Raw genomic sequence first — 23,855 nt, 5'->3', positions numbered from 1 at the left:
GGAACTGACCATTATAGGAAATCCCAATTCAGCATGACTGGGGGAATGCGGGTCACATTTCATCAACACATTTATAACAACCAGATTTGTAACTGTTTGTGAAATCTTCCCGCACAAAATGTACTCAGCCAATGAAAGGTAAGGACTCCATTTTTATTTTTCTCCTGCTATCAATGGCCAACACGGGACAACACTTCATCCATGTCTCTGGTGATCTATGATCTCCTTTATGAAGTGTTTCTTATATGATGAAGATCAGCCATGGAGTATATCTGAGGTGTATATCGGGGTGTGCTTCTTCCCCACATGTCCAGCAACATTCCTATAGAAGACATTTCCCACACTCAAGGCACTAATACACCTCCAGGGTTGTGTGGGACCCCTGATGTACAGGAAGACAGGACTTCAATGAGGAACAATTCCTTCACTCAGGACAGGAATACGGCTTCTCACCAGTGTGAGACCTCTGATGTCTGGAAAGATTTGACTTCTGTGCAAAACATTTCCCGCACTCAGGACAGGAATAAGGCTTCTCACCAGTGTGAAACCTCTGATGTTTGTAAAGATTGGACTTCTGTGAAAAATATTTCCCGCACTCAGGACAGGAATACGGCTTCTCACCAGTGTGCGATCTCTGATGGTTAGAAAGAGTGAACTTCTGTGAAAAACATTTCCCGCACTCAGGACAGGAATACGGCTTCTCACCAGTGTGCATTCTCTGATGTGTAGAAAGAGTGAACTTACGTGCAAAACATTTCCCACACTCGGGACAGCAATACGGCTTCTCAGCCGTGTGCGATCTCTGATGTGTGGAAAGATTGGACTTCCCTGAAAAACATTTTCCGCGCTCAGGACAGGAATACGGTTTCTCACCCATGTGCAATCTCTGATGTGTGGAAATATTGGACTTCTGTGCAAAACATTTCCCGCACTCAGGACGGGAATAAGGCTTCTCACCAGTGTGAAACCTCTGATGTTTGTAAAGATTGGACTTCTGTGCAAAACATTTCCCGCACTCAGGACGGGAATAAGGCTTCTCACCAGTGTGAAACCTCTGCTGTTTGTAAAGATTGGACTTCTGTGAAAAACATTTCCCGCACTCAGGACAGGAATGCGACTTCTCACCTGTGTGAGATCTCTGATGTGTGTTAAGAGCAGACTTCTGTGTGAAACATTTTCCACAGTCAGGACAGGAATATGATTTCTCACCAGTGTGAGTCCTTTTATGCACAATAAAATTAGGTTTAGAATGGAAACATTTCCCACACTCAGTACAGGAGAACCTCTTATCTGGTGGAAGGACGGCACCGTCCCTCACAGTCTGAGGTTCCTCGGGACAAGAGGAATATGATGGTCCAGTACTGTCCCTCACAGTCTGAGGTTCCTCGGGATAAGAGGAATACGATGGTCCGGCACCGTCCCTCACAGTCTGAGGTTCCTCGGGATAAGAGGAATACGATGGTCCATCTACACTGTGTGATGCCGGACGGACATTTGAGGTAGCCGGGTTTTCTCCTGGACTATACTGTGTGATGTCCTCATCTTCTACTTTACAGTCTGGAGACAAAGTGAGACAATCCTCTGAGGGTTTCCTCATCTCCCGTCCATGTACTAAAATAGAAATAAAAAGATTACTACAAGACATCAGCAGATTGGTTCCCCTAAACCAGGACTCCGCCCACATCAGGCAGCTCTGTCTCTGAGGATCTTACAATTCCCTCCTCAAGGTAACTAGTAAATGGGTCCTCTGATCTCCTACCAGTTCATTTCTTTATTCATGAACCTTAGTCAGAGAGTGAGGAAACAACGAGAGCCGAGGTGTCTGGTATACAATCTATAGTGGTTCAAACAGCCCTAACAGTCTGGGCAGAAATCGTTGGAAAGCCACTAGAACAAGGGACGATGTGTGAATTCCCCACTACATTTGCAGTTCTTCCGTGCTTTATCCCTAACCTTGATATAAATCTATGGTTAAGAAGTGGTGTTGATAGTTTGAAAGATTTGTATAGCGACACAGGTATTTATTCATTTGAGTATTTGGCACATCGGTATAGAATACCATCATCAGCATTAATGAGTTATTATCAAATACGTTCGTTTTTACAGAAGAATAATCTTACTTTATATCTCAAATTACCGACTTCTATGTATAAGTTGTATCAAGGACCCATGACTACCTCTAATGGTATTTCAATCATTTACGATATATTGAATAAACATAATACCTATTCTAAATCCACTACCGTTTTGAAATGGGAGAGAGTATTAGGGAAAGCCTTCTCTGAAATAAGCTGGTTGAAAGCCTTTGATGTTACATACATCTCATCAAAATGCATCAACCATTGGGAACTATACCAAAAAATCTTGAATTTTTGGTATTTAACTCCCATTAAACTGTCCAGATTTTACTCTTCAATGTCAGCATTATAAACAGGCAAATTTGGGGGAGCATACCCATGTATTTTAAAGCTGCTGCAGCTATGAACCCAAAAAAATGCCCAAAAAAACGCTAGCGCCAAAAAAAAAAAACGCCCAGGTGTGTTGTTGCAGGCATTTTTGGGGGGTTTTTGGAGGCAGGCAAAACATCTGAACTTGTGTATACGGGTATATATACACACATACTTATATGTATATATACACCTAGACATATATAGGTGTGACAGTAGCAGAAATATATGCTTGCGCTAATGAAATCATTTACACTAATATGGCTCCGCTCCTATAACACCTATATATGTCTAAGTGTAAAATACATATAATTATGTGTGTATATATACCACTATACACAAGTTCAGATGTTTTGCCTGCCTCCAAAAACCCCCCAAAAATGCCTGCAACAACACACCTGGGTGTTTTTTTTGGGCATTTTTTTGGGTTCTTTGGAGGCAGGCAAAACATCTGAACTTGTGTATAGTGGTATATATACACACATCCTTATATGTATTTTACACTTAGACATATATAGGTGTTATAGGAGCGGAGCCATATTAGTGTAAATGATTTAATTAGCGCAAGCATATATTTCTGCTACTATCACACCTATTTATGTCTAGGTGTATATATACCCCCTATACGCATGTTCAGATGTTTTGCCTGCCTGAAAAGACCCCAAAAAATGCCCAAAAAAACGCCTGCTACTAAACCGGCAAGGTGTGAAAAGAGAGAAGCCACTAACCTGTTCTATAAGTGACAAAATACAAACAATTTTTTTTTATGGTTCTGGACATGCTACAGAGCTGAAACTTCACAGGTACACTTTTTAGACACCCCCCCCCCCCAGATACTAAATACAAAGACATTTTTTTTTAATTTTTTTTTTTAATTTTTTCAATAATTGGCTCTCTATCAAAAATGACAATTTTTAAGAACTTTTTTTGTGTGATTAATAGTCCCTGGGGCATGACCCAGATCCCTAGGCACTTTTTAGGGGCATTTATTGGGTTTTAGGGCTTAAAAATTGTGTTTTTTGTTTACCGAAGTTTGGGTCCCATTGATTTCAATGGGGTTCTGAAATCCGGGCCGAACTTTCGGGAAGTTCGGATGTTCTGGCCGAACCGAACTTTTGAAAAGTTCGAGCATCCCTAGTAGGAAGATGACATACATCCCCCATCTCCATACACCCCTCCATCTCCATACACCCCCCTTTCAAGTTTGTATTCGTTATAAACATCACAGACCTCAGATCAGAGCGGCGCTGTTGCAGAGAGTGGTGAGCTGCTCCCCGCCTCCTCTGTGTACAGGAAACACACAGGGAGGGGGAGGGGCGGGTTCAGTGCTCGCCGCTCTCTGCACTGACACAGACAGCTGGGGAGAGAGACCAGCTGCCGTGTGTGGAACCAAGCCGCCCGCACCGCCGCGAGCATTCCGGGATTTAGGGATGCTTGGGAGTGGGAGGTATGGCTAAGCCCTAGGCAGCTGCCTTGTTCGCCTAGTGGGAGCACCGGCCCTGTTCCTAATGCAAATTTCTGTCTATTGGTCATGTTAAAGGGACTCTCCAGCTTCCTTCTCTGAAGTATGTCTAAGGGACTTTTTAGCATCTTGATGAAAGTCTCTAGTTAGATTGAAAAGTTGACGCTCAAGTGTATTGTATATTGCACAAATTAAACAAAGGTGAATTTGTAACAAGTCCTCTGGAGTGCATTCTATTATTGAAATATACAGTGTATGTAAATATATATATATATATAATATAATATAAAATCGCATTTTATAGTTGGCCCCCCTACTTTTGTCCCTGTCCCCCCATGTGCCCCCCTCTAAAAATGAAAGCTGGAGACGCCACTGCCAGATTGGCCCTCTAGTAACAGACAAACCAGCAATTACATATAGGAGGGCCAAATCAGTCAGGGATTACTTGGTACACAGTGAATTTAAAGAAGATAGACGTGCTGACCTATGCAAATATCCTGGCACCTTCCGATGTGGACTGACAGAAAAATATTACTTCCGAATGGGTCCTTCTTTAAATATAAACATTATGCCAACTGCAAAACATCGGGTGTGAAATACCTATTGGCCTGTGAGTGTGGTAGTTTCTATGTAGGTAAGACAATACAAGAATTCTGGAAAAGAGCCTACCGTCATGTGTTAACCATGAAGGAGTGCGATCCAGACCTCCCGGTGGGACGACACGTCACAGCTGCACATGCAGGTAAATTCCCTAAAATTAAATTTGCAACCCCCCTCCTGAACCTAATGAGGCAATGAACTTTAGACCCTTTTTGGAGGGTTATTCATTAGGGGGCTGGGACAAACTAAATTATGTCCAAATAAGGTTAAATTGGTTCTATCCATTTCTATCTACCAATGCTGTTCACATGGGGGGGGGGGGGGGGGTGAGCCTACTATGTTTATATAGTTGCTTGCTCTCGTTGTTAGAATGATGCCATCCTACCTCTTTCGTTCTATTCTTACTTACCTTTCATCAGTAATCACTCATTTGACTGTTGTCCATTTCTTCACTATTTTTTTCTCTTAGGCTGCCCTTGTATTCGGATCAATTCATGTTTTGTACAAATGTATATATTATTTTATGGTGTTTTGCCTATATCTTTGTTGTGCTGGAGTCTTTCCAACCCATTATATATATGTACTTATATATCTTTATCTCTTGCATCATTCATGTTTTCCTGACATATCCCCATGTGTATATGGCGCAGCAGGATTCACCCAGTGCACACAGGCCATCCACACTCTATTGTGGTTCAGCCTGATCCATCCTTTTTGGACCTGTGTTCACGGCGGGTTATTGTGGGTTCCCCTTTCACCGCCTTTTCTGGGCTCCCCCCGGGCTGGCATGCGAGTGATGCGGCTCTCGGTCCCGCCTCTTGGTGGGGCTCCGCACCATCCGCACAGGGACCAATTTGTTGCATGGACGCTTTCCGGTCCCGGCACGTAATTTCCGGTGATGACTCGTGCGTCACTCTCAAGCCGCTGTTCCGTGAAAAAACCCTACCCGTGAAAATTTCCTACCCTCGTCACTTCCTCTTCACATACGCCATTGAACAGCTGAGCCGCTTCCCACTGCGCATGCTCAGAGCTCCGGAGGGTAGGGAATTCTCACGGGGTAGGGTTTTCTAACATAACACCGCATCAGCTGTTCCGCGGGTACAGTAAATCATCTCTGCTGCAACATGCAATCATCTCCGCTCCTACCCCTGTCACTTCCCTGATCTCGGCTACTAAATGTAAAAGTGGCGGGTGTATGAAAATATAAATGACGGAGATCTCGGCTCCGTGATTTATATTTTCATAGACCCGCCGCCGCTTTTACATTTAGTAGCCGAGATCAGGGAAGTGACAGGGGTATGAGCCGAGATGATTGCATGTTGCAGCGGCAACAGCTGATGCGGTGTAACATTACAAAATACTACCCGTGAAAATTCCCTACCCTCCGGAGCTCCGAGCATGCGCACTAGTAAGCTGCTCAGCTGTTCAATGACGTAGGTGCACCGGAAGTGACGAGGGTAGGGAATTTTCACGGGTATGGTTTTTTCACGGAACACCGCCACCACTTCTCTCTCCTTTACGCCTATTATCCACCAGCGAGTGAGCCTATTATGGCCATCCAGGGCACCCGTACCAATTATCCTAGGGCGCCCTATTTAAATTACGGCGTTTCCCCTATAGGCAACACTTCCTTCTTCCGGGTTGGAGTGTCTGACGTGTTGCTGTCTGTGCGGCCTGTGAGCTCGGTACACATTATACCCACCATAGGTATGCTTTTGTCTTGTAGCAGTCTTTCAATACATGCTGGGCTAGAGCTCTATATGTTGTTATTATGCGGACCTTTTTTGTTACCATATATCCTAATTACCATTGGTTCTGGTATATTATTATTGAATATACTTTGGAAATGTGGAACCAGACCATTTTAGTACGCTCTGGTTTCCCCTTTTTTTCTTTTCCCTCCTCCTCCTTTGAGATTTATTGGGATTTCTACTATTCTATATGGGCTGTGCATAATTTGCCATTGCCTCATGCTTTTCATAATACAAATGGTGTTGACATAATATCTAGTACGGTTATCCTTTCCCCCACTTTGTCCCGTTACCATTATGGCTGTCATTTTTAGTGTATCTTATGGGTGAATATATCTTTTTATTTTTTGAGGGTCCCTATGATACTACCCACAGGAGGGTATATCTTTGCATATGCATGTGTACATTGTATTCATATAGGTGCATGTGTACTTCATTTATACATGTGCTTACATGTATGTACACAATGCTAGCTTTATTTTTGCATATATATGTGGATACTACATTCCTCATTATTTATTCATTCCCCTCCCTTTTTTTTAATAACAGTACCCTGACCCAAGTCAAGCAGTACTTCTCACCTTTGTGTCTGTGCTCCGCCGTTTGGTCTTGCTGGTTTCCCACGGCGCCTGTTCTCCTGTGGGGAGGACTAGGATCATGAATTTCCTCTCTTTCCTTTTGCAGAGGTTGGACAGCCCATGTTTTCTTTTAATTATTTGGCTACAAATCTAGACTCATCGTTATCATGTGAATAACAGTATATTACATGAGTTCAAATGCTGTGGCTTCAGCAGCATGGATACATTAACTGTACATGCATTCTGTGTTAACTGTGTTTTTCTCTATGTTCTTAGAGGTACGGTGTACATCACAAATATACTTCATAACACCCCTGAAGAAGGAAAAGTTTATCCAGAAACGCGTCGGGTGTATTATTATATGGGTTATTATTATGTACCTGCTCTCAGTCTCAACTGTAACCATATGATTGTACTCTATTAGCTTTTAGACGATTTCTGAAAACCCTCCTCTTCAGAGAAGCCTATCCTACCCACACCTAACAACTCTACCTCCATTTTATCCATCAGCCCATCCCCCTCGGTTACTGTCTTTTGTTTCACTTGACCCTCCCTTCTAGATTGTAAGCTCTAACGAGCAGGGACGTCTGATTCCTCCTGTATTGAATTGTACTGTAACTGTATTGTCTTCCCCCACACTGTAAAGTGCTGCGCAAACTGTTGGCGCTATATAAATCCTATATAATAATAATAATATGATGATGATGTCTTTTTTGGGCTAGCCACCCGTATTCTCTATGTGTTATATGTACCATTTTTCTTATGTCAATTTATGTGGTTTTTATAATAAAATTATATTTTTTATACAAAATTCAATACTTCTAATTGAAGACCTTAAAAGTCCCACCGGGGGGGGGGGGTTCTCCTTTTTTCTATTTTACTAAGGGATGTTGGTCTTGCCTTCAGTCTCCTTATGTCCCTAACCAGCCCCAATGCATTCCTGCTGTGTGCTCGACCGATGCCGGCACCTGTCTTCCGGTTCCCTTCCCTGCGAGCGTTGCGACGCAGAGGGGTGGAACCGGCGGCAAATTCAAAAATGTAAATACACCAAATGAAATGATACAAAGCTGTGATCCTAACAGATTACACTGTATCATGCCATTTCACCACAGGATTTCACCTGGTGACTTTTCCAGTGCCCTGCCTGTGCTTTTCCAGTTCTTTGTGCCTGTAAAATAGAGAACGACCATGGCGTCCAAAAAGCATTCTTTTTGCGTAAAAGCGCTTTTAGATGAACTGGAAAACAGTGCCAGTGAAACTGAGTTACTTGAAGAACTGAGCAATAGTGATTTGTGGGAAAATTGGTCATCAGGTACGGAAAGTGACGAAAGCGACAATCCTAATGTCTCTTTCTGGCACAACGCTCCATTGGTAATTCTGAAGAATCATTTGATATACTTCCCAAATTCCACCATCGATGTGCCAGAAAGAGACATCTGAATCGTCGCTGTCCTCACTTTCAGTACCTGATGACGAATTTTCCCACGAATTGCTATCGTTCAGTTCTTCAAGTAACTCCATTTCGCTGTCGCTGTTTTCCAGTTCGTCTAAAAGTGCTTTTACGCAAAAAGAACGCTTTTTGGACGCCATGGTCGTTCTCTATTTTCCAGGCACAAAGCACTGGAAAAGCACAGGCAGGGCACTGGAAAAGTCACCAGGTGAAATCTTGTGGTGAAATGGGATGATACAGTGTATTCCGTTAGGATCACAGCTTTGTATCATCTCATTTGGTGTATTTACACTTTTGAATTTGCCACCAGTTCAACCCCCCTTCGTCGCAATGCTCGCAGGGAGGGAACCGGAAGGCAAGTGCCGGCAATCGGCCATGCACAGAGCGGGGAGAGACAGTGAGGGGGAGCCCAGGCAAGGTGAATTACATTGTGGGTAATCCCGAGTGTAGCTTGGGGTTACCGCTTTTGGTACTGTAAATTAACCCCGAGCCACACTCGGGAATACGCCAGGGAGGTTAATGACCAGACCATTTTCTGAGATTCGCCACTGTTACTTTAACTGACAATTGCGCGATCGTGTGACGCTGTACCCAAATAACATTTATGTCCTTATTTTCCCACAAATAGAGATTTCTTTTGGTGATATTTGATCACCTGTGCGATTTTTTTTTTTTTTTTTTGTGCTATAAACAAAAAGCGACAATATTCAATTACAAGCAAGGGGGTCCCGAAAAATAACTGTATTCAGAAGTGGGTCTCGGCCCAAAAATTTTTGGGAAGCCCTGATCTATATTATTCAATTGTCAGTGGTCATAATGTTATGGCTGATCAGTTTACAGTACATACATACACAGCACAAGGCTATGTTCACACTGCAAGATGTTTCTCAGGGCTGCAGATCCTCTGAGCTCCACAAGGTGGTGATCTCACGTCTACCCAGACAGAAAGTCTCTATGGAATACAGACAGGAAGTGATGTCAGGTACAGACAGGGTGAGAGGTGAGTGTAACGTTAAAAAACCATACCCCGTGAAGAAACCATACCCTCGTCACTTCCTGTGTCAAACAGCTGAGCAGCGCAGCAGTGCGCATGCTCAGAGCCCCGGAGACGTAACAGAACAGCAAAGAAGAACACAAGTGCGCATGCTCAGAGGGTAGGAAAAACTCACGGCACTGTGTGAAATGTCATACTTGCGGTGGTGTAATTAAAACAGTTCGGCTGCAACATTAAACATCTCCTCTTCTATCGCTGTGACTTCCCTGATCTCCCCTAATAAATATAAAAGCGGCGGCGGGTGTATGAGATGAAAATGACGCCGATCTCGGCTCCGTGATCCGCTTTTATATTTATTAGGCGACATGAGGGAAGTGACAGGGGAAGGAGCGGAGATGACTGATGTTGCAGAGGATTTGTTTTAATGTAACGGCGGCAAGTGTAAGGACCGTGAGAAATCCATACCCTCCGTAGCAGCACCGGAAGTGACGAGGGTATGGTTTTCTCACGGGTATGGTTTTTTCACGGAACAGTGAGTCGGGAGGAAGTAAAGAGGAGACGTTGCTGAAGGTGGCAGCAGATGAGGTAATAAGATCTTATTTTCTATTTACACCCAGTAACCCCCCGTCATGTCCGGTCTCTTCCTCCATAGTCACTGTGACGTCTTTTATCTCCAGCAGATGATGATACACACATATATAGTGTGGAAACCTAGATCAACCCCTTCAGGGTCAGAACATTTCACACTTTCGGGGCCGGAACATTCTCTTCATTTTGGAGATAAATTCTAGTAATATGTTCCTCTAAACAAACAGCACTGATAATAAATAGACAAGACAATGACCATCCTGGCTAGAGATGGGCTCGGACGTGTTCGAGTTCACACATACCCGATCGCGCCAGGAAGCCGACACTTCACTCTGCTAATCACAGGCAGTGAGACATTTCCCGATCCGCAGCTGCACAGATCAGTAAATGTCTCACTGCCTGTGATTAGCAGACTGCAGTGTCGGCTTCCTGGCGGGATCGGGTACGTGCAAACTCGACCACGCCCCAGCCCATCTCTAATCCTGACCATACATGGCCTACAAAGAGCAATTATTACACTACACAGGCAGCAAATGGGCAATCATTACAATATGCAGCCAACACAATGAACGAGTGCAGGGGTCAGGAGTATGGAGCCCCTTACATTGCTGGTCAGGAGGAAGAAAACATTCCCCAGCCTGCCATGAAGAATATGTTCTATCATTGGTGTCAGGGAGGAAAATATGGAGGGCTCTGAGGGAAGTATAGGAGCTGAGGGGATGTGAGGGTTTAGTGAAGCTGGAAGACTTTAGGAGCCTCTCAAAAGGGTAATTTATCTGAAGGACTCTGAGAACCTTGAGGGGGTAGTCAGGCTTCAGGACTCTGAGGGAATAGGGGGCTGGAAGGCTCAGAGGACTCTACAGAGGAGGGGTCTATGATTGTCCTCCCACCCCACCTGCACTTATTTTTCAGACATTACAGAACTGGCAACCTTAACCATCCTATTATCCCACTGGTCATGTGATTTGTTCTAGAATATTATGTAAGATGAAGAAGGGAATTCCTTCATTCGTTGGTGAGCACTTGTTCTTAGAGGAGTTCTGTTTCATCTGCAAACCAGCTCAGAAACCAAACAAACCCAACAGAGAAAAAGGAAATTCTGATCTGACAGGCTAAGAGGGTCCAAGGTCCTCCAAGATGTAACAAACCCGAAACAGTCCAGATTAAATGTATTCTCATGGGGAGAGTAGTTCTTAAATGTACAGCAACTCTCCTATTCCCCCCTCACATCCACATCCTATTATTGTGACCAATACCATCCAAATAATTCTTACTTTCATTTCTCCAAATTATCCGTCTACAAGGAGACCTGTATAGATCAAATGATGGCACCAATGAGGATGGAGGAGGACCGGAGTCACATGACTGAGAAGATACTAAACCTCACCCTGGAGATCATCTACCTGCTGACCGGAGAGGTGAGGAGGATTCTGGGAGGTCACATGACATCATTCTTATCTCTAGTAATAAAACACAGACCTGACTGGACTGGTGAGGAGGATTCTGGGAGGTCACATGACACCGTTCTTATCTCTAGTAATAAAACACAGACCTGACCGAAGAGGTGAGGAGGATTCTGGGAGGTCACATGACATCACTCTTATCTCTATTAATAAAACACAGACCTGACCAGAGAGGTGAGGAGGATTCTGGGATTCTAACATAATATTCCTATTGGTTCTTCAATACAGAGATTTCCTCTTCTGAAGTCAGGTGATCATATGACCATCACAGTGCCTCCATGTGACTCCCTAAAACCTGAGAGACACAACATGCAGAAGATTCTAGAAGTCTCCAAGAAGATGATGGAGCTGCTGACAGGAGAGGTGAGCGGTGCTGGGAATTCTGGGACATTATCCAGTAACAGACAAGGGATGTGTCTGGATGGTGACTGTATCATTGTGTGTGTCAGGTTCCTATAAGGTGTCAGGATGTCACTGTCTATTTCTCCATGGAGGAGTGGGAGCATTTAGAAGGACACAAGGATCTCTACAAGGACGTCATGATGGAGAATCAGCCGCCCCTCACATCACCGGGTAAGAGGAGACTTTATTGTAAAGGAGAGAGCAGTACGGAGGATCCACCTAGATCCCCCATCATCTGATAAACACATAGAAACAATGTATTCAGTCAGTGTGTGTGTTTCCTACAGATGGGTCCAGTAATGGGAACCCACCAGAGAGATGTCCCCGTCCTCTGTATTCCCGGGATTCCACACAGGAAGGTCACACCATCCCCCACCATCATCAGGTAGATGAGGAACAATCACTGATAGTATCATTAGGATCTGTACATTATCTGCATTGTTACCATTGATGTCATTTTTATTATATATTCAGAGTGGAAACCTGAAAGATTCTAAAGCTGAGGATAAAACAGAAGAGAGGTATGTGAGGGATGATCAGCAGTCTATGGAGGAGGATGGAATAACGGGGACATTTATAGAGGAGGACACTCCTACAGAGATCAGCACAGGTGGGTCATTAACACTAAATACATTCCTCCACCCATACTGCTCACTGATTGGTCCAGAGTAGGGCAGGGACTGGGTGATATCAGCCTGTAATACCCTGGTCACTTTCCTGAGCTGTGTTCCCCGTCCTGTATTCCTGTATTTCTCTCGGATAATCTTCCTTCTCTGTGCTGCAGACACAATTTATGTCTCTAGACTGGATTTATGGAGATTCTGGGGTTCAGCTGGAAGCAAAATGTTCATTTTCACCAGAGGAGTTACTAGATCTAGGCACCTGGGGTCAGGGTCAGGACAGGGGGTGGGCAAGAGGGGCGGCCGTCCTGGGCACTGTATCATGCGATGGGGGGGGCACCACAAGGAAATTGAGGGGGGAAGGGATCTGTGTTGGGAGGAGCAATTTAAGGAGCAGCAGGGGCTAAGAATTGTTAAAGGAAAGTAAGTTTGGGTGTGTGCTAGAAGTGGTGATTCATGGGTGATTTGTGTTGGGAGGGGGTGGGAGAAGGGGATTTGTGCTAGGAGGGTAAATTTTGGGGGGCTTGTACTAGAATAGGTGATATGGTAAAGGGGGGATTTGTACTAGGGGGCGAATTCTTTTCGCTTACATCCTCTGACAGACGCAGCCACTTCATAGTTTCCTCATAAATGGGTAATGGCGCCCTCTGCAGGAGCAGGCTAGGCAGTGAAGGGAGAAAACGCTGCTCCAGGTGTGTGATGGTAGCTTAGAGGTGGAATATCCCATAGAGTGCTAGTCCCTGCCCGCCTCCGTGGAAAACTTGTAAGAAAAGAAACGGCCGCACATCCAGGAATTCCAATTGCCTTTAATTTCCAAAGTGATGACACCAAAGACACCAACATAGGGTCACGTAGACGTGTTTCACACATACATCTTGTACTTAATCATTACAATGACCACAACAGCCTATAGACGTCTTAGGGATCGGTTCCAGCAACATGTTTACAGTATAGAGAAGAATCTGTCTACTAATGTGGCCAAACGTTTCAACGGGTGCAACAATGGGGACAAAACAGCTATGCGGGTCCAGGTTATTGAAAAAGGTCAGAGTACTAAGGCGGGGGGGGGGGGTGATGCATTCCGATCCCTATGTCGGAGGGAAGTATTCTGGATCTTCCATCTGCAAAGTCGCATCCCACTCCGGCTCAACTTCGAATGGGATGTCAGTCATTTTTATGAATGAGCCCCACTGGGACCCCCTCCATACATTGGGATGGATGCCTTATATATATATATATATATATATATATATACACACACATGTATGTTCCATCTTTATGCATGTCTATATATGGACTATAAGATTTGATTATGTACTGCATTTGTCCCTCCTCTGCTGTGGATTTTTATATGATCAATGATCCTTTATCGATTATTATGTTTATATTTTTGATATCTCCTGGTACTCCTATGTGGACACATTGTTAAAAAACGGACACTATGGCGTGTGGGTACCTGTATACATGATTTACAGTGATTTACCACACGTTTTTTACAACTTTATTGAAACATATGTGTCCATACAGGTGTTATAACGGAGATGGTTTTTTTCATGATGTATACGTGGATGCATTTGTTTATGCATCCTCTAAAGGTGGGAATAGTCTATTCCATGGAGGAAATAATGATTTTGTCTTTTGTACATGCATGTGAAATGTATCCATGTGTGTGCAGGTGTGCAACTGTATGCACATATGTGCGTATTCCAGATAGATGTTTTTACATTTACTATAGTTTTTTCTCTTTCTTTTTTATGTTGTATGTATTCACATTTATTTTTTCCAATATTTTCATTGGTGTTTTTATACAATTTTCTATGTGATTGTTGGTCCATGTCTTTGTGTGTATGGGAGAATTCACGATATGCATGGGAACTTGGACCTTCAGTTTGATTTTGTATTTGAATCTCTATTCAGATGCTCTTTGGGGCTGAAGTTAGGTGATTAATTGGGCTGTGCACAACTGCTGATTATCACCGCCCCCGGAACACCTGCAACTATTGGGGCGGTCTATTATTTAAGTTCTATAGGCTGTTGTGGTCATTGTAATGATTAAGTACAAGATGTATGTGTGAAACGTTTCTACGTAACCCTATGTTGGTGTCTTTGGTGTCATCACTTTGGAAATTAAAGGCAACTGGAATTCCTGGATGTGCGGCCGTTTCTTTTCTTACAAGGCTAGGCAGTGAAACTTAATTAAAAAATTTCAACTAGACACACCCTTAGGGGCTGTCCCTTCAGACATTACCCCAGACACATAGAGCCTACTAATCAGTTTCTTGCTGCCTAGCTTAGGAGTAGGACCTAGGTTCTCTGCTGGGACTCCGGTCTCAGTTTTTTATCTTCTTTGAGAAATGTTTATGTTTATTTTTCCTTTACTCACTATTGCTAGCTAGTGTCAGGGGGTTCCTCCTGGTGAACTACAAGTGACAGTCGGGCTGGGCTTCGCACTGGATAATTTAGATCCTTATGGTACCCCAGCCTGGCCAACGAGCGTGTGCTGGTTGTGTTCCGGCGCAGGCCTCGCTACGAAGGTGCCCCGACAGAGGGGATGAGCCTGCGAAGAGCACCTTCGCCGGGACGCATCAACCTGGAATGCCCTGAGTTGCAGCATACCCCTCTTGGCTGACAGCACCCCCACTCAGGGTGGGAGGCGAGCTGTATCGGAGAGGAGCCCGCGGTCCATGGTATGGTGAGTGATGCTATGCCCCCTGTGTCCCTGGGACAGTCATGTGTGGGGGAAATGTGGGCCCTCTCCTGGGGATGTCAGAGCTGCGGTCTCTGTAAGATCCCCCTGGCTGGTCAGGCTAGACCCTGCCTCCCTGCTCCATATGGGGGCGATCTAGCGGCGTCCTAAGTATGGGGGGGTGTATGGCTCATACCTTGTCCTGGGGAGTTTCCTGTGGTGGATTCCCACGGTGGCCTGGTTCCCTGGGCTCCTGATTGCTGGCGCTGTTTTTGGCCGCCATTTGGGTGTGGGCAGCCTGGCTGAAATCAATGTAAGGGCAGCAGCCATGTTTTGCCTTGCTGTGTGTTGGCGCCGTTTTCCGGTGCCATCTTGGATGTGGGCAGGCCGTATTGTGAGGGCCGTAGCCATTTCCCCTTTGTTTCTCCTATACTTTCTATTGGCACCATGTTTGTGTGGCTCAGGGCAGTTTGGCCTCTAGTGATGTTTGGTCACTTCCTCCTGCCATTTTCACTTGCTGCAAGACAAGCATGGAGAGCGGTTGCTGAATTTTTCAGGCACAGTAAGGAGGTCTTTTGGGTCATTCCTTCAGACACATTTAGCTTAATCAGTTTAATTACTTCTTAAAGGGGGACTCCAGCGGCAGCATGGGATAGCGGTGGGGGCCGCTACCACAGATTTAAAGGGCCAGCGTTCCTTTTTTTTATTTCTTTGCCAACATGGAGTCCCAGAGTGACAATTTCCCCACTGATCTTGTGTGTGCATCTGGGACATCTAAGTCACCTTCCCTAGCCTCCTTGTCTGCAGCCATTGAAACTTTGGCATCCAAAGTTGATCTTGTCATGTCACAAGTTAATATTCAAAAATGGTCGATGCCCTCTCAGTCTTCTGATTCAGAGCCTAATGTGGTTGCCATGGACACTGAGGGATCCCTGTCCTCCACCTTGGATGGTGAGAAGAATGAGTCCTCCTCCGCTGCTGCGTGGGGAACGCGTTTTGGTTGAAGCATTGGTTCGCTCCGTCAGGGAGACTTTGAATATTGATGATGAGCCCACCCAGTCAGGAAGGGGGTTGTCTATGGCTCCCGCAAAGCCCAGAAGTCGGGTCAGGTTTTCCCCTGCCCGAGGTGTTTCACGATATTGTGAACGAACATTTGCGGCGCATTAAGCACATGCTGGCAGTGCCTAAGAGTTTTCAATGCCGCTACCCCTTTTCGGACCCAGTTTCCAATCGCTGGACAGTGTCTCCTAAGGTGGACCACACTGCTTCCAGGTTGAACAAATCCACGGTGGTGCCCGTGGAGGACTCCCCGGTGTTTAAAGACCCGATGGACAGGCGCATGGAATCACTTTCCCACCACCTGTACTTATTGGCGGCCTCGCTCCTCAAGCCTGTGTTCACTCCTGTACTGGTTTCACAGACGGTTACAGAATGGATTAAGGTGCAAGAGCAACTTGCTGGCTGAGTCGGTTCCCCCGACTGTCATTGAGATCATGAATCAAATGGCCCAGGCCTTTGTGTTTCTGTGTGACGTGGCCCTGGATGAATCTCCGCTGGTCGGAAGAGTTTCTGCGGTGGGGATTGCACTCCACCGCATGGTGTGGCTTAAGAGCTTGTCATGAGACCATGCTTCTAAGAAGATAATGTCTGATCTCCCCTATTTGGGGGAATGCCTTTTTGGAGACTCCTTGGATGAGATGATCAAGGGTCTCACAGGGGGTAAGAGTACTCTTCTCCTCCAATCCGTGAAGGGTAAGGCACCCCGAGATAAGTGGGGACCTTCCTTTAAGGCTCCCCGGGGGCTTTTTCGTGCCTCAGGGGCACAGGAAATAGGTACAACGTTCAGAGCCTCTGGAGAGGACGAGCCAGATGGGCCAGAGACTAGCCAGTCCGGCTCTGCAGATGATTCCTCCTCTGCATGAAGGGAAACCCTCACCCGATTCGGGGGGTAGGGGCACGCCTGGGTTGCCTTTTGGAACCCTGGGCATCTCTGGTTCAGGAAACTTGGGTTCACAAACTAATTTGTTCGGGGTTCAGGACCGTGTTTCGGTCTCACCCGGCAGACAGGTTCTTTCCACTATGTCTCCATTTATCTCCGGGATCGCTTGTGGGACCCTGGGGAGGTGGTGCGGGCTTCGCTTACGCAGGGTGTGGTGGTGTCAGTTCCTCGGCAGGAAAGGTTTCAGGGTTTTTTCTTCACCCCTGTTCCCGGTGCCTGGGATCACTGAGTCTTCACCAAGGTTTTTTGACCGGGGTGTTAGCCTTGTTCCCGCACAAAGGGATTGCAGTCCTCAGGTATCTGGACGATTTCCTGTTGAGAGCCGGTTATCACCCGACCCTGTTGGGCGATCTGTCGATCTTTCTCACCAATCTCTGTCCTGGAGCTCATGGCGTTAGTTCTCTGTTTACTCCTTTGGGCGCCTTTGCTGCATGGTCTCCCAGTTTGAGTACAGTCTGACAATGCCACGGCTGTGGCTTACGTTGATCATCAAGGGGGCACCAGGAGTGCCTGGCCGGCCCAGGAAGTGGCTGAAATTCTGACTTGGGTCGAGGCGCGCATTCCAGCTCTCTCCGCTGTTCACATTCCTGGAGTGGAGAACTGGCAGGCGGACTATCTGAGTCGTCAGTCCTTGGATCAGGGGGAAGGGTCCCTGCATCCAGAGGTGTTCCGTTCCCGGTGGGGGACACCGAAAGTGGATCTGTTTGCGTCTCGTCTGAACAGAAAGGTCGAAAGGTTTGTGGCCAGGGCTCGAGATCCTCTGGCGCGTTGGTTGTGCCTTGGCACTGGTATTGGCTGCTTTGTGCCTTTCCTCCAATTCAACTGTTGTCCGAGTTCCTCTGCAGATTGGAGTTGGAAGAGGAGCAGGTAATTCGGGTGGCCGCAGACTGGCCTCGCCGGTCTTCGTACGCAGACCTTGTAAAGATGGTCGTCGAGCCTCTGTGGCGGCTGCCTCTGAGGGAATATCTGCTGTCTCAGGGGCTGGTCTTCCATCCTGCTTTCTGGTCTCTGGCTTTAACGGCTTGAGATTTAGAGGTCTCTCCGATGCAGTGATTCCTGACTTGCTGAGCGCACGGAAGGCTACCTCCAGGAAGAATTATCGTACCTGGAAGGCATTCTTTGCCTGGTGTGTGTCGCAGGGGTTGCATCCTCGCTCCTTCTTCGGTGGCGGGGTCTTGGCTTTCATGCAGAAAGGAGTGGACCAACGTTTGCCGTTTAAAAGGTCAGGTGTCGGCCTTGGCCGTTTACTTCCAGAGTTCCTTGGCAACTTATTCACTTATTCGCACCTTTATTCAAGGGGTGCGTCATCTGGCTCCTCCTAGGAGATCCCCTTTGCCTCTGTGGGATCTGAATATGGTTTTGTCCGTTTTGTAATAACCCCCTTTGAAAATATCAGAGAAATCTCTCTGCCTGTGTTTTCCCAGAAAGTTGCTTTTCTGGTGGCTATTACCTCTGCTCGCAGTGTGTCTGAGTGGCTGCGACCCAACCAATCCTTTCTCCCTAAGGTGTTGTCTGCCTTCCACCTCAATGAGGTTATCGTTCTGCCTTCGCTTTGTGCAAAGCCCAAGCATCCCAAGGAATTTGCTTTGCATTCGCTGGATGTGGTCCGGGCGATCAGGGTTTACCTGTTAGCCACGGACTCTTTTAGGTACCGTATTTTCACGACTATAAGGCGCACCGGATTATAAGGCGCAGTATCGGTGAACGGTAAATTTTCAAACTATTTTCATATATAAGGCGCACTTTTTTTTTTTTGGAACTTTGATCTGCGCGAGGTTTACTGGCAGGTGCTCTTTGTGAACCCTCGGATGACAGTTCTGGCGGATACTTTATGCTAGGCATCCACTATCCACTTGCACACAGTGGCATAACTGGCCCGGCGTTGCCTCCCGGTCTTTATGAAGGAGTGCTCTCCTTCCATCATCCAGTTTTCTCACATGATTCACAGTTTCGCCTTGAAGGAACGATTGACACTTATGTCCAGTGGTTGCATCCCTTTGGTCAAACCATCCAGTTAACGGTAAATTTTCAAACTATTTTCATATATAAGGCGCACCGGATTATAAGGCGCACTGACAGTTTTTGATCAAATTTCTGGATTTTCAGTGCGCCTTATAGTCTGAAAAATACGGTAGTCTGATTCCCTGTTTGTCCCTCCTGAGGTACCTCGTAAGGGTTTGACGCAGCAACCATTTCCAAATGGATCAGACAGACTATTGTGCAGGCCTATTCACTGAAGGGTCAGGTGCCTCCTTTCCCTGTGAGGGTGCATTCTACTAGAGTTATGAGTGCCTCTTGGGCTTTTCGCCATCAGGCTTCTGTGGCTCAGGTGTGTAAAGCGGCGACCTGGTCGCCTGTGCACACTTTTACCAAATTCTACAAGATTGACGTGATGGCATCCTCGGATGCTTCCTTTGGCCGCAGAGTTTTACAGGCTGCGGTTTGTTGAAGAGACTTGCTTTTCTCTTCCTGGGGTGAATTTTTGTTTCTTAGGTTAGCTCCTGTTGGTTGAGCTTCTGTTGCCCTGTTGGCTAAGTTTTTTTCTGGCCTTGTGGACACGTTACTGTTTTGTTGGTTGCATTTGTTCCCACCCCTCACATCTACACTGCTTTGAGACATCCCAATTGTGATGAAACTAGGAGGACGTAAGAGAAAATAGAATTTTTGTAAGAACTTACCGTAAAGTTATTTTCTCTGAGTCCTCTGACAGACGCAGCCCCTGCCCCTCTATTTTGAGATGGTTGTATTTCCTGTACTGCTTGCTACAAAACTGATTAGTAAGCTCTATGTGTCTGGGGTAATGTCTGAAGGGACAGCCCCTAAGGGTGTGTCTAGCTAAAGTTTTTAATGAAGTTTCACTACCTAGCCTGCTCCTGCAGAGGGCACCATTACCCAATTGTGATGAAACTAGGAATGGGCTGCGTCTGTCAGAGGACTCAGAGAAAATAATTTTACGGTAAGTTCTTACAAAAAAATCCATTTTTGTGGGGGGGGGGGAGATTTGTGCTAGTAGGGATGGTCGGGCAGATTAGTGCCCAATGTTTTTTTTTTTTTATGGGGTGGGGGGGGATTTTTGCTGACACTCATACATATTGGGGGGCGCAGTTTGGCATGTTCGTCCTGGGCTATAGGTGACCTTCTACCGGCACTGCCTGGGATATATGCTTTAGATTTCCTTCCCCATACCCAGATAGCACAATTTTCCCGGGGTTACTTACTCTGCTGTTCACTGGCTGTGCCTGACTTATGAGTCCTGACCCTTACACTGTATAATTTATATTGTATATTACATACTCCTGACTCCTGCACTATATACTCTGTTGTAACATTACATATTCCTGACCCTTGCACTATATACTCTGTGTTGTGCATTACATACTCCTGACCCCTGCACTATATACTCCATGTTGTACATTACATCACTCTGATAATATATAGTCCTCTCTGTTGTATCTTATACAATATTCTGTACATTACATACTCCTGACTTCTGCTCTCTCCCCTCTACCCACTGCTATATATACACATAATATGGATTTTCTTTTGTTACACCCATTTCCTACCAGCTGGACATTTTATATCTGATGGTTTGTTTGTAGGACAGACTTTTACATGGTGATATTAATGTGATAACATCCTCAAACTTATAACTCAAAAGTGATAATGAGGGAGGAGTCAGTAACCCAATGATGGTGGTCTTCAGGATCAGTCCAGTCTTCATCTTGGTTGTTCTCCCCTATCATCACTCTCTGACCTCTGGTGGGGCTCAGCCCCGCTGATATTCATGACTAAATCGTGGACTAAATACGGAAGTGCAGTACTTCATGTGTTGGGAAGATGGCAATGAGCGATAGAGGGGGTGGGGACACTCATCCTATAATCCCCTCATCACTGTCACTCCTATAAAAGACAGTTCTCGTTGTTTCCTCACTCTCTGACTAAGGTCCATGAATAAAGAAATGAACTGATAGGAGATCAGAGAACCCATTTACTAGTTACCTTGAGGGTGGAATTGTAAGATCCTCAGCTGTTTGATGTGGGCGGAGTCCTGGTTTAGGGGAACCAATCTGCTGATGTCTAGTAATAATCGTTGTATTTCTATTTTAGTAGATGGACGGGAGATGAGGAAAACCTCAGAGGATTGTCTCACTTTGTCTCCACACTGTAAAGTAGAAGATGAGGACATCACACAGTATAGTCCAGGAGAAAACCCGGCTACCTCAAATGTCCATCCGACACCACACAGTGTGGATGGACCATCGAATTTATCTTATCCTGAGGAACCTCAGACTGTGAGGGACAGTGCTGGACCATCGTATTCCTCTTATCCTGAGGAACCTCAGACTGTGAGGGACGGTGCCGGACCATCGTATTCCTCTTATCCTGAGCAACCTCAGACTGTGAGGGACGGTGCCGGACCATCGTACTCCTCTTATCCTGAGGAACCTCAGACTGTGAGGGACGGTGCCGTCCTTCCAACAGATAAGAGGTTTTCCTGTACTGAGTGCGGGAAGTGTTTCCATTTTAAAAGCCATCTTAATAAACATAAAATAACTCACATCAGGACAAAGCCATATTCCTGTCCTGAGTGTGGGAAATCTTTTTCACAGAAGTCTTCTCTTTACACACATCAGAGATCTCACACGGGGGAAAAGCCATTTTCCTGTCCTGAGTGTGGGAAATCTTTTTCACAGAAGTCTTCTCTTTACACACATCAGAGATCTCACACGGGGGAAAAGCCATTTTCCTGTCCTGAGTGTGAGCAATGTTTTTCACAGAAGTCCTCTCTTTTCACACATCAGAGATCTCACACAGGGAAGAAGCCGTTTTCCTGTCCTGAGTGTGGGAAATGTTTTTCACGGAAGTCTCATCTTCGCACACATCAGATATCTCATACGGGGGAAAAGCCGTTTTCCTGTCCTGAGTGTGGGAAATGTTTTTCACGGAAATCTCATCTTTGCACACATCAGAGATCTCACACGGGGGAAAAGCCGTTTTCCTGTCCTGAGTGTGGGAAATGTTTTTCACTGAAGTCCCATCTTTACAGACATAAGAGATCTCACACGGGGGAAAAGCCGCTTTCCTGTCCTGAGTGTGGGAAATGTTTTTCACTGAAGTCCCATCTTTACAGACATCAGAGATCTCACACGGGGGAAAAGCCTTTTTCTTGTCCTGAGTGCGGCAAACGTTTTTCACGGAAGTCTCATCTTCACACACATCAGAGATCTCACACGGGGGAGAAGCCGCATTCCTGTCCTGAGTGTGGGAAATGTTTTTCACAGAAGTCCACTCTTTATACACATCAGAGATCTCACACAGGGGAGAAACTGTTTTCCTGTACTGAGTGTGGGAATTTTTTTTCACATATGTCCAGTCTTTACAAACATCAGAGATCGCACACGGGGGAGAAGCCGTATTGTTGTCCTGAGTGCGGAAAATGTTTTTCACAGAAGTCCAGTCTTTACACACATCAGAGATCTCACACGGGGGAGAAGCCGTATTGTTGTCCTGAGTGCGGGAAATGTTTTTCACAGAAATCCCATCTTTACATACATCAGAGATCTCACACGGGGGAGAAGCCGTATTCCTGTCCTAAGTGCCAGAAATGTTTTTCAAATAAGTCCACTCTTTCCAGACATCAAAGAACTCACACGGGGGAGAAGCCACTTTCTTGTCCTGAGTGAGGGAAATGTTTTTCACAGAAGTCCAATCTTTACATACATTAGAGATCTCACACGGGGGAGAAGCCGTATTCTTGTCCTGAGTGTTGGAAATGTTTTTCACAGAAGTCCAGTCTTTACACACATCAGAGATCTCACACAACCCTCGCGGTGTATGAGTGCCTTGAGTGCGGGAAATGTCTTCTATATGAATGTTGCTGGACATGTGGGGAAGAAGCACACCTGATATACACCTCAGATATACTCCATGGCTGATCTTCATCATGTAAGAAACAGTTGATAAGGAGATCGGAGATCACCAAAGACGGATGAAGTGTTGTACTGTGTTGGCTTTTCATTGGCTGAGTAAATTTTGGGGTGTAAAGTGTTAATGAAATGAAGGAATCACCTTCAGAATGTCTTGCTTGTCTGTGTGACGGTTACTGATAATGATATAGCGGGTTACAGAGCTAGAAGCTGTGAGATCCCATATATCTTTATCAGTAAACTTTACACAGACAAGATAGAAATTCTGAAGTTGATGTCCTTCATTTCAAGGTTCTACTTACCAGTGGTGACCCCGAAGTGTGTCTCTCTGTCTTCATTTCATCCTTCTCCCATCCCCCAACAGGAGGGAAGGAGAACTCGGAGATAAACTAGGTGAGAACTTCTTTCCTTTGCTCCTGTGTGGGTTTGGGTGGCTTGGCGGAGTGCGGCACGAGAGGTAACACCGCTTGTCTTTATATTTCTACATATATTGTCTGGGTGGAGGTTATTGGTTGGAAAATATTTATACTGTTTGATTTTCTGTAAATAATTTCTGTTTTCCATTTGAAGGGAGATATTATGTGTGGTTTGATGAAGTGATTGGCTCAATAGTTACCACTTCACTTACATGTTTAGTTTTTATAAAACAGATGAAAAAATATGACAAGCATTCATTCATCCATGACAAATGTTGGTCTTATTTTAATTCATTCAGTGATTTCCTATGATCATTGGGTCCATCTAGTGGCCATAATGCGGTATTGAACTATTTTTCCTGATTGAGGTATTTTGGAACTAATATCTCATTATGGCCACTGGTTGGAGCTGACGATTATAGGAAATCACTGTGTTTATTAGAATATAACCAGAATTTGTCATGGCTGGACA

At 45.4% G+C, this 23,855-nt stretch overlaps 5 protein-coding genes across 5 annotated transcripts in view; 2 read left to right on the top strand and 3 right to left on the bottom strand.

The window, feature by feature from the left end:
- LOC309549119 (uncharacterized protein) overlaps positions 1-23,855 on the top strand; it is a 2,919,967-nt gene that overhangs the window by 467,767 nt on the left and 2,428,345 nt on the right. The window lies entirely within an intron of this gene.
- The window catches only part of LOC309549117 (uncharacterized protein), a 4,285,597-nt gene that overhangs the window by 1,944,058 nt on the left and 2,317,684 nt on the right, over positions 1-23,855 (bottom strand).
- The window catches only part of LOC309548679 (uncharacterized protein), a gene marked incomplete at its 3' end in the record, with an annotated part of 51,943 nt that overhangs the window by 22,630 nt on the left and 5,458 nt on the right, over positions 1-23,855 (bottom strand). The gene's annotated exons all lie outside the window — the stretch shown is intronic.
- On the bottom strand, positions 155-4,476 carry LOC309548681 (uncharacterized protein; the record flags this gene model as incomplete). The annotated part of the gene is made up of 3 exons (XM_082248643.1): positions 155-718; positions 887-1,220; positions 4,445-4,476. The coding sequence occupies 3 exons, from the start codon at positions 4,474-4,476 to the stop codon at positions 425-427; spliced, it is 660 nt and encodes a 219-aa protein (XP_082104769.1). The 3' UTR covers positions 155-424.
- On the top strand, positions 4,594-22,828 carry LOC309548680 (uncharacterized protein; the record flags this gene model as incomplete). The annotated part of the gene is made up of 6 exons (XM_082248642.1): positions 4,594-4,651; positions 7,115-7,187; positions 9,816-9,867; positions 12,210-12,256; positions 22,088-22,240; positions 22,415-22,828. The coding sequence occupies 6 exons, from the start codon at positions 4,594-4,596 to the stop codon at positions 22,722-22,724; spliced, it is 693 nt and encodes a 230-aa protein (XP_082104768.1). The 3' UTR covers positions 22,725-22,828.

Source organism: Pelophylax lessonae, assembly GCF_965119305.1.
Source record: "Pelophylax lessonae genome assembly, chromosome: 3".
In the NCBI taxonomy this organism is placed as follows: Eukaryota; Metazoa; Chordata; class Amphibia; order Anura; family Ranidae; genus Pelophylax; species Pelophylax lessonae.
This window is presented reverse-complemented; position numbering and strand designations above follow the sequence as displayed.